Genomic DNA, 16941 nt, shown 5'->3' on the forward strand with positions numbered 1-16941 from the left:
TTATTCTACTGGGAGCTCTATGACCTTAGTACTTTTGAGAAATTGGGGACAGGAAAAGGACAGGGCTTGCAAATGTTTTAGGGATGGAGCATGCATGGCTAGGTGGAAAACAGTCAGCACCATAGGCATGGCCCTTCGGATGGAGGTAAGTGTCATGACAAAGGCAAATGCATATGAATCTGATGTCCTTACGTTGACAGGAAGCAACCTGGCCTTAAGGCTTGTCACCCCATCACCTACTTTCTCCAAATAGTGCTTCAAAAGTGAAGTTGGGGTGGGAATGGGGGAGAGGGAGGATATTCAAACCAACTGAGAGACCCGTTTAAATCCTCTGCTCAAGAGAGGGCTGGCAGCAGCTCCTGCACCTGAAGGGATGGTGACACAGTGTTGTTCAAAGTGTGTAGATGGAAAACACTGCTGCAGACTCTTTTGCAGCACTCAGCGTGTGACCCCAAAGTAGGGCAGTTGTTTGTTTTGGGCAGCCTTGCTGTGAATGTAGAATTCCCAGTGTCATGCTGTGTTTTGTCTCGCTGTGTGCTGATGCTGTTCCCCACAGTGGGGCTAGCTGGCGCAAGGGGCTGATGATGATGATGTGGATAATGGAGCCTTTCACTTCTAGGTCATTGGGTCAGATCTGGCTTGGGATGGCGGTGACGGGAAGTTATTACTTTTGATGGCTGTCAGGCGGCTTGTGTAAAGGGGGTGGGACATCTCTGTTTCAGGTCCTAGCGGACAAGTGGCCACCTTGCAGAAGTCACTGGCACTAACTGGCCCTCTCATTGGCAGTTTCAGCTCAGAGGCCAAAGATTAAAAGGGACATGAAGAACTAGCTGTGCTCCTGCTTCTAGAACTGATCCCTGCAGGTGAAGAGGAAGGCTGGTGGCAGGTGCCCATGTGGGGGAAGCTTTCCCTGACCTGTGCCTGATCTGGGGATAAGCTCAGGATTGCAGCCTCCAGACCTGTCAATCTGGCACCTTTTGCCAGCAATCAAATCATTTTTAAAAAGTCCCCTGAACTTCCACTGTTAAATAAACATATCTTGGGGCCCTATTTCCAGACTGCTCGTGCTTTGCATTTGGCCGACTTTCAGAGGTACCTCTACCCTGCTCTTTGGCTTAGTCTCCAGCAGTAAATAGGCACAGACAAGGAGGACAGAACATATAAGTCTCAGCCTTGCCCAGCCATAGACTGAATATACCACGTCGGCAAGTAACCGTTGAGGATATGGAGAGAGTTCTGTATGCATAATGCACAGTTGCTCACACAGCTACGGGACTGATGTATTTCTAGTGCTTTTTTTAATATTCCCACTTGCGATTCTGAGTGAGATACAAATAGAGAAGCCCAACACTTAGCACACCCTAAAAGGCAAAGAGCTGGGAAGAGCCTATGGGAGGGAAGTAGGTCATTGGTGGCATGCCATGTTCACCATTAGTGAAAATCTCAGGCATTTGGGACTGTATATAAATGGTTAGGACTCTTTAAAAATCTCTCCTTCCCCTCCCTTCTGCCTCATTCTCAAGAGAGTTTACAGGCACTTGTTTGGCAGAACTGTAGTCTGGAGAGAGGAACTTTCTGCATGAAGGTTTGTTTAGCAATGCCCAAAACTTTAGTAAGGGTTTTTTTGATAAGTTGTGTGTTTTTTAGTCTATTAATGGAATCTTATTTCTGAGGATGGTGTTGGGCTTCTCTGTTTATCTCTGGAATACTTTGATGACACAGTAATTCACTTAACAATAACATATTCCTGCAGATAATTCCAGCCAATCTGTCTCTGCCCTAAATACTTTGTGTATACAGTATCTTTCCCAAGTACGCTGTGATCCAGACCAAGGTCCCTGCATCAGCTTCCAAGGAAGAAGCATTTGGGTAGAAGGGGTTTGTGACAGAGGCTCATGTTAAAGCACTAGAAAATGAACCAGGGGCGTGGACATATATTGCCAAGATCTCTCTAAAAGCCACAGAACAGTTGACAGAAGATGATCCAGCACAGATGAACAACAACAAATTATGTGACTGTAAATAACCATGAAAGCAGCTGTGGGGATTGCAGCAAGATCAGCCACCAAAGGGAAACCATAGGGAATCGCCAGAAATTACTATCACAGTTGGGGAAAAGAGGGAGATTAACTGGAGGAGAACACCGATATATAGCAAATCATGCATGTCAAGTGTTATGCACCAACAAATTAGAAGCCAGTGGACTTTGGATGTAGTTGTGCCTGCTCAGGTAGGATAAGTCTGGCGAATGTCAAGTGTAATATCAATCCTGACCCCCTCCATCATCAGGAGACGACATCCTGCCCTGCCACAGAGAACAGACTCAATCGTCTCAATATGTGTTTTCCACCTCTGGCATCTGTGATTCTGAATAATGCTGATTCCCATAACCTAGTAACGGAGGTTTCCAAGCTGCGTCCAGTCTCACTGAGGAGTGAAATAAAGAGAAGGTGGTGGTGAAAACTCTGGGGAGACCCAAAGTGGGGAGAGAGCTCAGTCTGTCCGTTTCAAAGCATTTGGATAAGTGATTAAAAGCACTGAGCTGCTAGTGATGGAAGCCTCTACCTGGCACCGCTCTGGATATTTACTTGATGACAAAGGTAAGATGAGAAGGAGAGACTCTCCTCCCTCCAGCAAAACCTCCAAGATGAAGTGCGAAGATTATGTTTTGTTGAGTAAGAAGCAAGTTGGCTATGAGGGCCTGGGACTCCAAACGGAGAGAGATGAGCTCAAGGGCACTGATTATGATGTGCATGTTTCCACCAAGAAGTTACAAATAAGCAGAGGAGTGTGTGAGAGAGGGACCCAGGGACTGATGGCAGAGCAGTCATTCTCTAAAAAGCGAACCGTGACCAAAGCAGGTGGGAAAGGTATGGAAGGTGAAGTCTCTTCAGAGGTGTTTGAAATGCAGTTTGGACAGCGGTGTTTGGGAGATGAGGCTGAAAGCAGGAAGGCAAACACTGTTTATAGGCTGGAGAAAGCTGAAATCAATATCTCCAGCCAAGAGGGAACAATTAACCCATTTTTCCACATGGAACCTGAAGGGAGAAAGGAAATGACAGAGTACAAGTTGCCTCTGATCCGGAGAAATGCCAGCCACCAGGAAAGTTATCAAGGGACAGAGCAGGCTGCAGCTGGAAGTGTAAATATGATCAACACTTTTCAAGGAACACTGAAGAAGCAGATAAGCCGGTCGGACTCAGAGAGTAGCATAGAGAGCAGACAAGTTAACAAGCTGACACTGAACTCTCCTTCAGAGGAAAATAAACCCAGCGTCCAGAGCAGGTCAGATAGCAGGGAGCAAAAAGCCATGGTGATGGATTGTACATTGCAAAGCAAAGAGACCAGAACAGTGCAATCTGCTTCACATACCCTCTGGGAAAGCAACAATCTAGGTGGAAACTTTAGGCAGACAGTTAATTTTTCCTCTCTGACTGAAAGCGCTGCAGACCACTGCCCCAATGGTCAAACTGGTGAAAAGGATCCAGCAGGAAAGCTTGATAAAGATAAGCAGGTAGTGAAGAGCCTTGAGATAATGGTCTCAGCAATTTCAGATTGTGCTCTGGTTGCTGGAGATTCGAGAGAGAATGACAGCCAGGTCCTTCACCCTGAGAGTGGAGAAGACCTCAGAGGTGAGGCAGATTCAGTGGTATCTGATTCAAACAGCCAGCAAAACTCCTCAAAAGCCCCGTCAACCAGGTTACAAACTGGTCTGGCACTGAGTTTCAGTGAGACTGTAACAATGTCAGAGGTGCTACAGAAACCACATGATAGGGCTACTTCTAGCAAAAACCAGCCAGAAGCTACATTTCCAGATAGTGCAACTAAAGTCATTGGAGAAAGGATCCCAGGAGGGGGCCCAGCTCAGCAGGAGCCAAAGAGGGAGGAAAATCAAGAGGATGAAAAAGTGCTTAAAGTTGCAGATGTGAAGAAAACTTTCGAAAGGCAGAAGTCTGCAGAAGGCAAAGTATCAGCACCTCCGCACAGTACAGCCAGAAAAGGTGAGCCGTGGCAACTCTGCGGGGGGGGCAGGATTTCAGAATACTTCTCTGTGTTTATAGCTTTGAATTGCAGTGCTCAGTTTAAAATAAACCACAGGTGGTGGTGGTTCCAGGCTAAGATGAGTCTGATGAAATGTGTTGGTGACCCCCTTCAGGAAATAGCTACCTGATTAATATTGAGCAACACATAGCAAACTGGGATCTAGCAAACCCCTATAGTAAGGTAGAATGAAAATCCGAAATTGTTTCAATGCAGAGTTTAGTAAAACTGCCACTTACAGTTAAGTTGTTTTGTGAAAAGGGGGGTTTGCTATACAAAGGTTTCACTGAATAATAATATCTAGCTCTTATAGAGTGCTCTTCATCAACTACATGCTCTTTGCTGCTGTTCTTTCATTCACTTCCCCATGTTGACACTTGCTACTGTCTCTCTGAACCAATATTTTGATTAATTTTCTCCTGTTGATATAAGATGCAGTTTTTTTCCTTAGGTTCTTTTACTCTTGTGGTGTGACTTGGCTGTATTGCTCTCTTGAGGAGTAAGACTATACTAGCCTGAAGCTGTGGGCAAGCTTACATTGTTAAAATGAAACCAGTAAAAGTGTAAAAACAGACCTTGGTTAGACAGACATCAAACTAAAAGTAAAGATGTATGTTTGTAGGTGTGTTGAAGACCTATGCTGCATAGTTCATATAACCAGACTACTGATGATCTGGTGGGTTATTGTACATTTTCCTATGGGAAAAGTCACATTTTAAGACATTGGAAATCTATGTTAACCTTGAATATTTTTCAATTAATAAATGTTTAATTTAAAAATAGGTCTGGATCTCCCCCCACCCCGCCTTGCACGTTATATTGTCACTTAAAGGGTGGAAACCTTAATCAGAATGGGAACTCGAGGTACAAAGCAGGGGAGAGCAAGCTCATACTCTTGGGAAATAATGGTTTAGTGTTTATAGCCACATCATGCCAGGTTCCAGGGAAAATATCAAACAAATAGGTGCAAAATGAAATGTGTATTAACTGCAAATTATCAACAACTTGAAAGACTTGGGTTAAGTACACCAAGCATCCCTGATACTGATCCCTCTCAGGGCACTTGGGTTTAAAGCCCCAATCCACCACTCCATGGGAGTTTTATCTGACTAAGGAGTATGGAGCATCTGGCTTTTAAATTCATTCTGAAATAATGTTTACATCAGCATTTTGGGGAACAGAAACTGCTGGTAGATGCAGTAAGTTGTCTTACAGGAACACTAGTTTTAGCTATGGATATGGAATAGTGGCCCTCCATTGTGCCATGTTCATAATCTAACTGTTCCAGAACCAAAAATAAACACATAGAGGAATTAATATTTAAAAGAAGTGCACCCACCTGACCCAGGCAGACCCTGGCTGATGGCAAGGATTTTGGCTGCATTCGTCTCCTTTTTCTGACTTTCTTGCAGCTTTTGTAATGGGACCTTTAACAGAAGTGAGTGAAAAGAGAGGAGATGACAAAAGAATTCAAAATAGGTTGAATAATCAGGATGTAGATTTCAAATGTGACAAATATAACAAGAAATGCTACAGGAATAATACTGTTAAATCCACACATTACTGTTCATTTCCAAAAGCCTGTATTTACAATGCAGAGCCTGGCTTAATTCTTTTTACTATTTAACACAAGAGGAAATATTGGTCCCAAGTTATTCATTTCATAATAGAATTCTGCTTTTTCTCCTCTCTCTCTTTTTTTTTGTTTTGGTTCTTCTTTCTGGCCTGCCTCTCTATAGTTAATCATCTGTTATGTCTGAGACAGGCAACAAAGAAAACCCCATCTGTTGCAATTAATTGCAGCTTTTTTATTTAGTGTCCTAACATTTTAATTAGGAATTAGGACTGAAACATTATAAAAAGGAAAAATAAATCTTGAACAAACCACTACAATGGAGGTGAAACAAAAATATACTGAATATATCTATATATCTCTCTCTATATATCTGTAGATAAATATTGTGAGTAATATATTACACAATTGTGTATGTACATAACATAAAGCCTTTTTATATAATGTACTTGTAAGTGATTTGGAACAATAGTCTTTCATTAATAACTACCCTGAACACAATTACTAGTACTCTGTTTATTGGTACTTTGCACTCTACAGTACTTTCCATCCAAGCATTTCCCCTTACAAGCAATGCATTAATTATATCACTCCATTCACTGCAACAGACTGTCATAACACCCTTGTAAAGCAGGTCAATATTATTATCCCCACTTTACACCTGGAAAACTAAGTCACAGAGAGGTGAAGGGACATGCCCACGGCCATGCAGCAAGGCAGTAGCAGAGCTGGGAATAAAACCCAGCACTCATGACTTGCAGTCCTGTGCTTTAATCCACACATTCATCCTCCTTCCCTGTCCTGAGGGACACATGCTACTGTGCACACTCCTGAATTCCCTTTTTTAATCAGATCAGACTCATATTGTGCTAGTTATTATTATCGTCATTGCATAATTCTATAGCTCCCCTTTCTGGTCAAGAACTGAATGAATCATGAGGCCAAACAAAAGAGGTTTCTCTCTGTCTCTCACTGAACAAATGCTCAGCTAGGTCTGGGGAAGAGATCACCACAGGACAGTGTTTCATTGAGATGCATAGCTGTTCTACTACATTCAAGAGCTGTTGTATACTGTTTTATCTTGGCTGCTCCTGAACATAAGACAAGAACCGAAATGCTCCATCAAAATAAGGCTGTTTAATCACTTTAATGAAGCTATCTTCACCATTTGATATAACATATCTACTGTATACTAAAGACCACAGCATATGAAGAGAGATCTAATGCTGCTACACAGAGTGAGAATTATCTTGTTTCCTAAATTACAACCATTTCAGGTTTCCCTGTATTAAAGACAAAAATTGTTACTTAGGTAGTGCTAAATTGCTTTGTTAGTGTTTCTTATTTTTGATGATTAAGGGATTTTTGTGGATGAGAGTATAGGGGAAATGTGCTAGGCTGGATTTCAGAAGCAAGATCTTGCTCCCAAACTGTTAAGACACTGAAGGCAGCTCACAGCAGGGATGCACCCAATTTTAAACCTATTTTTTCAGTGGAGTAGCTACTGTATTAGCAATGTGGTGGTGTTTACAATGAAGGAGACCTTTCCACTTACTGAAGCTGTGGTTAAACTTTTGTCAGGTTTTATATATTTGTTTGTTTTGATTTGGAGCTACTGTGTCCCCTAGGGTTTCTGCCAACTGTGACCTAGCCAAGCCAGCAGAAGCTGTGATGAATTCGTCTCTGCTGAGACTCTCTTTGCATGTCTTACATCTTTATCTGTCATGCGCCATGTATATCGTTTACAAATAAAACTCCTGGGGTCTGTAAGATGTGGCACAAAATGGACCACTTTATTTTACAGTGTTCTTATCCCAGTGCATCAGTGAATTGGGGGACATTTTTCAAACTTGAGTGATGTTAATGAGAACTGGGTAGTCAGCCCTTCTGAAAATCAAATCACTTATTTAAGTGTCTAATTGTAAGCAGCCAAATTCGGTCAATATTTTCCAATGATATAAAGAGCACAAATTGGTCTTTTTTTTGGAAGCATTCTGAGCAATGTGAGCAATATAAACACCATAATTTGTCTACGCATAGTGTGCCTTGCAGTAACAGAAAAATAAAACCTTGGAAGTTACATTATGTTGTTGTTTGTCTGCACTGAAGTCAGTAGTGTTGATCTAGTAAATCACTATTCTAGGTTATTTCACTGAACAACAGAGATAAAAGTTCTGTACCTAAGTGATGCCAACATTCAAAAAATGTAATTTATTTTAAGGCCAGGCAGAGGAAATCTTTGGGTTTTAAGACAGCTGGCTTCCTTGTTTCTCACTGCAAAGTGTTATTCAATAGTCATTTGGGATCTGTGAGCATCTCTCAGATCAGTTTATTTTTACTCGATTTGATAGAAAGCTACTTTCACAGCCACCATATGAAGAATTTAACATGCCTGCAACGTTGTATAGGGCAAAACCAAGTAGAATTACTAATGGAGTTAAATTTTCTTTTAATGTAGAATAAGTCCATTATTTTCATCTTTCACTTTGCTGGGTGTGTGTGCTGGATTTCATGCACTGGTCTGTCAGGTTTGGATAGTTACAAGCATGGGTTCAGTTATGGGGGTTATTGCATGCAAACATGGCAGCAGCCAGGGAGTGGCATGGGTACACAGTGATGCCCCTAAAAGTCAGAAGATGCCAGCAGGACTGGGGCCCACGTTTCCCTTTAATGGTGATCCCACGTTGGTTTGTAGTCATTGCTCTTATAGGCACATATCCATTGCTTCTTTGTGCGCGCATCCATTGCCATGGGGTGTGTATGACCATCTGTCCCAGGTGCGCGTCCGTTGCTCCTCTGGGGTGCACATCCATTGCCATGGGGTGCGCGTCCATCGCCTTTAGGTGTGTGTCCGTTGCTCTTCTGGGGTGCACATCCATCGCCCTGGGGTGTGTGTCCATTGCTCCTCTGGGGTGCACATCCATTGCCATGGGGTGCGCATCCATCGCCCTGGGGTGTGCGCGTCCGTTGCTCCTCTGGGGTGCGCGTCCATTGCCCTTGGGTGCACGTCCGTTGCTCCGCTGGGGTGCATTGCCCATGGGGTGCCTGTCCATCGCCCTGGGGTGTGCATCTGTTGCTCCGCTGGGGTGCACATCCATTGCCATGGAGTGCCCGTCCATCTCCCTTGGGTGCGCTCCGTTGCTCCTCTGGGGTGCACATCCATCACCCTGGGGTGCATATCCATTGCCATGGGGTGCGCGTCCGTTGCCCTTGGGTGCACATCCATCACCCTGGGGTGCATATCCATTGCCATGGGGTGCGCGTCCATCGCTCCTCTGGGGTGCGCGTCCATCGCTCCTCTGGGGTGCGCGTCCATTGCCATGGGCTTTGTGTCCGTTGCTGTGGTGCACCTGCCAGTTCCTGTGTCTGTCGCTGTAGTGACGGGCCCGGCCGGCAGGCGGGCGGGCAGGGCCCAGCGCGCGGCGGGTGGCGGTTGGGCACCGCGAGGCGGGGCGGGTACAGGCTGTGGCGGGGCAGCGGGGGCGGAGTCTGTGAGTGGGCGGCCTGTCAGCAGAGCGGCCCCTGCTGGCGGAGCAGAGGGCACCGGCCGGGTCGGAAGGTGGCGGCTGCCGGGTCCCTGAGGCGATGGACGGCCTGGGAGGGGGAGGGGTTGCTGCCTGGCTCCGCCCCGTGGGCGCGCCAGCCTGGTGGGGGTGGGGCAGCAGCATTCCCCGCGCCCGCAATGTGGCCGCCCCGCGCTGCGATTGGCTGTTCGGGCTGCCGCTCTGTTTCCGTTCGGGCCTGAGAGGCGGGGCTCGTGTGTGCGGAAAGGGGCGTGTCCGGACTCGGGGGCGTGGCCTGTGTCGGCGCTGGCGCCCGCCCCCCACGCCGTGGTCAGTCGGAATCGGGCGGCGGCAGTAGGCGGCTCCGCTGGGCTGAGGAGCGGGCGTAGCGCGGCGGACGGGCACTGGGCGGTGAGTGGGGCGCGGGGCGGGGCGCGTTGCTGCGTGGGGAGGGGGGAGCAGGGTGGGGTGGGCGCTGCGTGTAGCTGGGTGGGGAGCAGGGTGGGGTGGGCGCTGCGTGGAGCAGGGTGGGGTGGGCGCTGCGTGTAGCTGCGTGGGGAAGAGGGAGCAGGGTGGGGTGGGGTGGGCGCTGCGTGTAGTGGGGTGAGGAGGAGGGAGCAGGGTGGGGTGGGCGCTGCGTGTAGCTGCGTGGGGAGGAGGGAGCAGGGTGGGGTGGGCGCTGCGTGTAGCTGCGTGGGGAGGAGGGAGCAGGGTGGGGTGGGCGCTGCATGGAGCAGGGTGGGGTGGGCGCTGCGTGTAGTGGGGTGAGGAGGAGGGAGCAGGGTGGGGTGGGCGCTGCGTGTAGCTGCGTGGGGAGGAGGGAGCAGGGTGGGGTGGGCGCTGCATGGAGCAGGGTGGGGTGGGCGCTGCGTGGAGCTGCGTGGGGAAGAGGGAGCAGGGTGGGGTGGGCGCTGCGTGTAGTGGGGTGAGGAGGAGGGAGCAGGGTGTGGGTGGGGTGGGCGCTGCGTGGAGCTGCGTGGGGAGGGGGGAGCAGGGTGGGGTGGGCGCTGCGTGTAGTGGGGTGAGGAGGAGGGAGCAGGGTGGGGTGGGCGCTGCGTGTAGCTGCGTGGGGAGGAGGGAGCAGGGTGGGGTGGGCGCTGCGTGTAGTGGGGTGAGGAGGAGGGAGCAGGGTGTGGGTGGGGTGGGCGCTGCGTGGAGCTGCGTGGGGAGGGGGGAGCAGGGTGGGGTGGGCGCTGCGTGTAGTGGGGTGAGGAGGAGGGAGCAGGGTGGGGTGGGCGCTGCGTGTAGCTGCGTGGGGAGGAGGGAGCAGGGTGGGGTGGGCGCTGCATGGAGCAGGGTGGGGTGGGCGCTGCGTGTAGTGGGGTGAGGAGGAGGGAGCAGGGTGTGGGTGCTGACTGGGGCACAGAGATCTGGGGGCGGGAGCTGGCTAGGGAAGAGGGAGCTGGATGCAGGGTGCCGGGGGGGGAAGAAGGAGCCGGGTGCCGGGTGTGGGAGCTGGCTGGTGAAGAGAGATCTGGGGGCGGGAGCTGGGTGCTGGGTGGGGAAGAGGGAGGTGGGTGAGAAGGTGGAGGCTTGGGGGAACTGGGGCTGGTGGGGTGATCGCTGGCTGCAGGGGCCGGGGAAGCTGGATGGGTTTGTTGGGGTGGGCTAGGAGCCAGAGGCACGTAAGGGTTTGGTGTTTAAACAGGTTGCAAATGTGGGCGGGCTGGGGCTGGAGCTGTCTGTGTGTCTTTGGGTTGGGGGCTTTAGGAGCGTTCACTCTACTATAATGGGTGAGGGAGGAGACCGATACTGTATGTGCTGAGGCAAAGCATGTCTTCCGCCGGGTTTAGCTTGTATGTATTATAAGGACAAAGCTGGGAATGGCTAATAGCAGGGACAAACAAGAGGATGTAGGTTCTCTGCTGACCAAGGGAAACAAAGGGAGGTTTTTGGAGACTGAGCTCTGATAAATGAGATGCTTAATATTTGCTGCTGAAATTGAATGAGATCTTTCTGTGTGCATCCTCACTGCAGGCCAGGCTGGTCTAGCTGTGAACATTGAAGATCTTTCCATATTTTAAAGGTGGGATGCTGTCACAGCTAATGGCCCTGCGGAGATTCTGAATAGGGGAGATTTCTGAAAAGTATCAGTGAGCTTTTAAACATCTCGTTGAACACACTGCATCTCTCTTAGGGAGAAGGATTCTGCTATAAAATATTACTTAAAATTAATTCACAATGAAGGCTTCGTATAGATAAGTGAGACTTGGCAGGTTGATTTCTGACCTTCCTCTTGGAGGACAGAAGGAGAATGAGTGGCTCTTTAAGAAAGAAAGGGCTATGTGGTGCAAATTCATAAACTCCTAGAGTCCAAGGCCAGAAGGGACCATTGTGATCTAGTTGGAGTTGTATAAGGCAGGCTGTAGAACTAGCCCCAAATTCCTAGGCATATCTTTTAGAAAAAACATCCAATCTTGATTTAAAAAATTGGACACACAACCTTGGCCCCTCTTGGTAGAAAGTCCAGCCTTTTTCCCCCTGTACATCTTTCACACATGAGTTTTGCATTGCAGTTTGCTCATGATGATGCATTCTGAGCCATACATACCTCAGGCTTAAGGGATGACATATATTAGTATGTTAGAAGAAATCTGATTCTTTTGTTCTTCAGATTGTTGACTATGTACAAGCAGAGGTATTAGTCAACTCCACATAACGTGTATGTCACCCTGTGGAAGGCTCTTTTGTTGCTGCTGTGTAATGTCATAGAGGGGGAGAGATGATCAAGTGTTAAGACATTTTCCTTAAGTTTATGTTGTATTGTGTTGGTGTAGTAGATGTCATGCCATATTGATGCCTATTCTAAATCCTCTTGAAAGCTAAGGAAAGCGCAAAACTATGTGAAGAGTGTCCCTGGGTGTTGTTCCCTTACCAAAAGGTACTTTCTGTGAATGCAGCCAAGTGAAAGATTGGAATTAAAGGGGTGTCAATTGTTGGTCCCAATTTCTGCTTTATTAAAAAAAAGCTTCTACAAAATTAAAGATCATTAGAAATATTTCCAATAAATCAAAATACAATAGCTACCATTTTTAAACAAATAAACATTCCATTGTAGTGTTTCAACTGCAGACAATGCAGTATTGTGACAGTGCATGAGAACCTCATAACGAAATTGACTAGAAGCTGGCTGGAAACAAAAGTAAAAATGATTGGTGCACTTATTGTTCAAAACAGTTGATCTACATTAGTGGTTGGATTTTTTGGTATTATTAATCTAAAGTCTCAATCCTGGAAATGCATACACAAGTAGAGCTGTTGGAACTATGCATGCAGGTTTGCATAATCAGGCCTAAGATATTAGCAACACATAAGATAACTTGTTTTTTTGAAAACTATTAACTGATGCAGCCCATTTACTAATGCCAGTCCTTGCTTAGCCTTTGGATGGGTTATAGATAAACTATTTGAAGTTAACCTCTATTTACATAAACATGTAGAGAAGAGCATGATAGTAGAAGCCATGTGTGCACATTGGAGGTTGGGGAAAGCTGTGTGAATTGACACAGTGCAATGCCATAGGATTTAAATATGCCAATATGTAATAGGGATGTGTGGCTAGAGAAAATGGCAAATACCTTAGGGGATGTATGAAAGTGAATTTTAACAGCAAGCTTTGAAATGCTTTCATGCACTGAAGAGAAAATCAGATTGCTATACGCTCGCTGACACATCTTGTTACAGCTAATATTCATGTTTGCTAAAGGTTGTGTGCACACTACAGAGGTAAAAGATCAAGTACTGTTGTGACAAAGCCAAAGCACGTTTATTTTTTGTGTATTTGCAATAGCTACAGTAAGACCCAGCAACCCGTAATAAGCATACGGGAGTATGTGCCTTGTGCTTGTTTTCGATATCACTCTTCGTAATGGTAAATTTTTAATGGTCATTTGTAGCCTTGCACACAGATTGCTTTAATCAGCATTTGTGTCTCTTTTTTATGTACTGTGTTGGGATTACTTTGTCTTCTAGTGAGCTGCCTTTTCAAACATCATTGGGTTTTTCAAGTTAAATCTTCATGCTTATTGCATCTGTCACTTCTGGGATTCACTCCAAGCACGAGGCAGAGATTCAGTGTAATAGCAATGAAATGGAATGCTCCAAAGAATAAAATATCTGCTTTCCTTAGTGATATAGCACAGTGAAGTTGAAGGATATATACGCTTAACAATCAGTTAGCTTAAAGATTTTAATGACGACTTCATAAAATGTCCCATTTAAGCACAACATTGCATTTTAGTTGCAAGAGCATGTAAGTGACTGTTTTCAATTTCACTGTTGCCTTGGTAGAATAAAATGAGATTGGGTGCCGGCTTCCTATTTTGAGGACATGAGCAAAACACTTCCTGGCCTGAGTTTTCTGCTTGGTGAAGTCATCAGTGCACCACTCCCAGAGTTAAGAATGTCGTTTCATGCAAACTCACAGGCACATTCTTCTTATTTTTAAATATATATTTTTGTATTTGTTTAGGCTTAACATTTTTTTATGAATATTTCAGTGCCTCCTTAAGGATGTAGTGGAACAGTAAGTCACTGAGGGGTTGAAGTGCCCTAGTTTAAAATCTTTAAGTGTATATGAACAAAATTATAAAGTACTGTGTTTCTCCTGAACTCCCCCCTCCCTCCCGCCCTACACGCGCACGCACACACACACACGCACAAAACTTGAACCCATTTGCCTTGTGGCGACTGACTACTGAGTCAGGTTGGTTAGAAACTGCTTGTTTAAAATCCACAACCACATCAACTGTTTCAAGAATCAGAATGTCAGCTGCTCCAGGCTGGCGAAATGTGAACTGATGTTTCTTTGTAGTGCTATAATTGAGAAAGGGCAAGTGATGCTGAAGTTATTAGGATTAGCTCTTGATAGCAGAACTAAGATAATATAGACTTAGGTTAACTGAAAGTGACTCAGGCTGGCTGCTTTTTGAAAGTTGGTTATTCTAGATGCATTTAGTATGCCATTAGGTAGTTCCTGTCTATTCTCTGACCAATCTGAATCCTCTTTAGGATGAGTTTAATTCATGCCATGCTCATATTGACAAACTTAAATAAAACAATTTAATTTTTTAAAAAAGTTTTAAATTTTAGTCCTTGACTTTTGATTGGCTTTAAAAAGTGACAGCGATGCTCATGAAAGGTGTCTGCCTCACAGGTACAGCAGTGACAGGTCCAAGATGCCTCATCATTGTCTCAGAACTCTGTTCTAGAGAGCGCACTTGGGCAGCTATATCTTTAGTCTTGGAGATCCCTAAAAGGGGGCTATTCTGGTTTATGAGAAGTTCATAACGATCCAGTAGGAAATCTACTGAGACCATCCAACTCTTTTCATATTGGCCACTGAACAGATGGCAGATAGTAGTCTCTCCTGGTCACTACTGCTATGATCAGGATTAGCCAGTGACCCAGATGTGAGAAGCTCTGTAAAGCTCTGTTTATTTTTTAAAGCATCAGCAGTTATGTTAGTATGGGCTGGTCTACACTACAGGGGAAAATCGATCTCAGATACGCAACTTCAGCTACGTGAATAACGTAGCTGAAGTCGAAGTATCTAAGATCGAATTACTCACCGTCCTCACGGCGCGGGATCGATGTCCGCGGCTCCCCCTGTCGATTCCGCAACTCCGTTTGGGTTGGTGGAGTTATGGAATCGATATAAGCGCGTTCGGGGATTGATATATCGTGTCTAGATGAGACGCGATATATCGATCCCCGAGCAATCGATTGCTACCCGCCAATATGGTGGGTAGTGAAGACGTAGCTAGGTGTGGTTTGTTACTTACAAAATGTACATATACTGTATGTAAGTAATGAAGCAATGTGAAGTGACTAGAAACTATGCAGGATCTCTGCATGCAATAGTGATGTACAATGGTGTTTGCTCAATCTTTGACATAGATGTCCTTTATCCAAAATGTTAATTAGTCATTGAAGTTAAAGGGTGAACAATGTAAACAATGACTAAAAAACCCTTCTTGACTTCTAGGGTGTCACTAGTCCTAAGTCTTCCAAGATAGACAAGGCCTGAATTTCTAATATTAAAAATAAAGTAGAAAAAAACTTTAAAAATGAGCTGTGAATCCCTCCCTCCGCCCCCCATTTTGGCTGATGTTAATGCATCCAAAAAAATAAGTCAGGAGACAGCATAAGCTTGAATTAAATAAGGTAAAGTTAAATCTGCAGTTTAAAGGAAGGGCCAACAAGGAACGGAATGAGAATTTCTGTAACTTTTCAAGGCATCATATCCCAAGGTTGAGTTGCCTGAGTTTATTTTGGGGTGGTGGGGTGTCTGGAAGGAAGGAAGAATCTTTTAATTGCACTTTTTTGGACTGTTTTAATTCTGCAGTTGGAATAATTGGTCTGCAGTTCAAGAACTACAAATTCTGTTTCTCATCCAGATTATAATATCTTTTTAAAACTATGCACACTATCTTTGCAATGGATTGATGTAATGGTTCTGTAGGAGGCATTCTGGTGTGTGGTGAAAGGCTACATCTGGTCTGAACATAGCTGGGAGTCCCTGTGATGGTGCATAGTATCCTGTGTTTGGAAGAATCAGAATGATTTTTGTCAGTGAGCTGGATCTCTTAATCCATTATAATTAGTTTTTCCTTCTTTTCTCCTTCTGTCATCCGCTTTAAAAAAAAGCAATGGGAATGAAATTAAAATGGTTGTGAGTCAAACTGATTAAAAACAAGGGCGTCTAATGTGATTGCTAACTCCGTCCTCAACACAGCGTTTGCCTGGAATTTTCTGGCTTTTGTTGGTTCACATCTGATTCTAAAGTTTAACCTTGTCTTTAAGAATGGATTTGTGATTCCAGTTACCTTTCAATTTTACCTGAGTTATAATCACTATGATCTCACTGTTTCCTTGTACTTCCCTGTCTATTTGTATCCATCTGTTCTCTCATTTCTTAGATTGTAAGCTCTCTGGGACAGGGACCATCTTTTTGTTCTGTTTGTTGAGCATCCTGAACAATGGCATCCTGGTCCATGACTGGGGCTCATTAGCTCTCCGGTATAATATGTGGTTTCTATACACATCCTGTGGGTCTAATGCCAGTTTGGAATTGATGTGACTTCCTCCAAATGATGCCATGGCTATGACCTAGCATTTTGTGGATGTTCAGTAGTCTGTCTTAAAGAAAACCATTTCCCCCATTCTCCCCCTCCCCCGCAACCACTGCTTTCAAAGGCTCTTGCTCAAGATTCTTTTGAAAGCTCTTTACATCCTTCTTCACCTAAGCAACACACACAGTCCCTGGGACAAGTTGTCTGTAGAAATGAGACTTCAAGTCATTCTTGATCAAAATATTTAAAATTATAGACCCCCCCCCGCACATCCTGTCCTCTGTACTGTTGCCATAGTTACTGTATTCTTGAGTCTTTGGAAACCCATTATGTCTCATGTGAATGTAGAAAGGTGATACCCCGCAATGCTGCATTTTGAAAGATTTCTTTACCATACAAAACTAGCAAAACATTGACATCCAAAAATATTCCGAACTTGGAAATTGGACATGGGGCAGACACAACCCAGTGCTGATAAATCACACAGTTGTCATGGGTGTAATTAATATCAGTAGAAGTTAGCAGGAGGTGTAATTGGTTCAAAACAGTGTGATCTGTCTCCCTAGAGAGACAAGACAGGCTGCAAGAATATACAGATGATGACTTAGGGCAAGTCTACACCAGTGGTTTTTCAAACTTTTTTTTTTGGTGACCCAGTTGAAGAAAATTGTTGATGCCAGTGATGCAACGGAGCTGGGGATGAAGCGTGTGGGAGGGGGCTCAGGGCTGGGGCAGAGGGTTGGGATGTGGG

General features: G+C 45.4%; 1 protein-coding gene across 5 annotated transcripts in view; it reads left to right on the forward strand.

The window, feature by feature from the left end:
• Positions 1–1643: 1643 nt before the first annotated feature.
• The window catches only part of CORO1C (coronin 1C), a 76453-nt gene continuing 61155 nt past the window's right edge, over positions 1644–16941 (forward strand). For 3 of the 5 annotated variants that reach the window (XM_030583334.1, XM_030583333.1, XM_030583335.1), the window contains exon 1: positions 9436–9528. Coding sequence is in view for 1 of the 5 variants with exons in the window: in XM_030583328.1 (XP_030439188.1) it covers positions 2552–4001 (1450 nt within the window). In the remaining 4 variants the exon portion in view is untranslated. Of the gene's footprint in view, positions 4002–9433; positions 9529–16941 lie in introns of those variants that run through there. The other 2 variants (XM_030583328.1, XM_030583329.1) reach the window with 2 other exon arrangements.

Source organism: Gopherus evgoodei, chromosome 13 (assembly GCF_007399415.2).
Source record: "Gopherus evgoodei ecotype Sinaloan lineage chromosome 13, rGopEvg1_v1.p, whole genome shotgun sequence".
Classification (NCBI taxonomy): domain Eukaryota; kingdom Metazoa; phylum Chordata; order Testudines; family Testudinidae; genus Gopherus; species Gopherus evgoodei.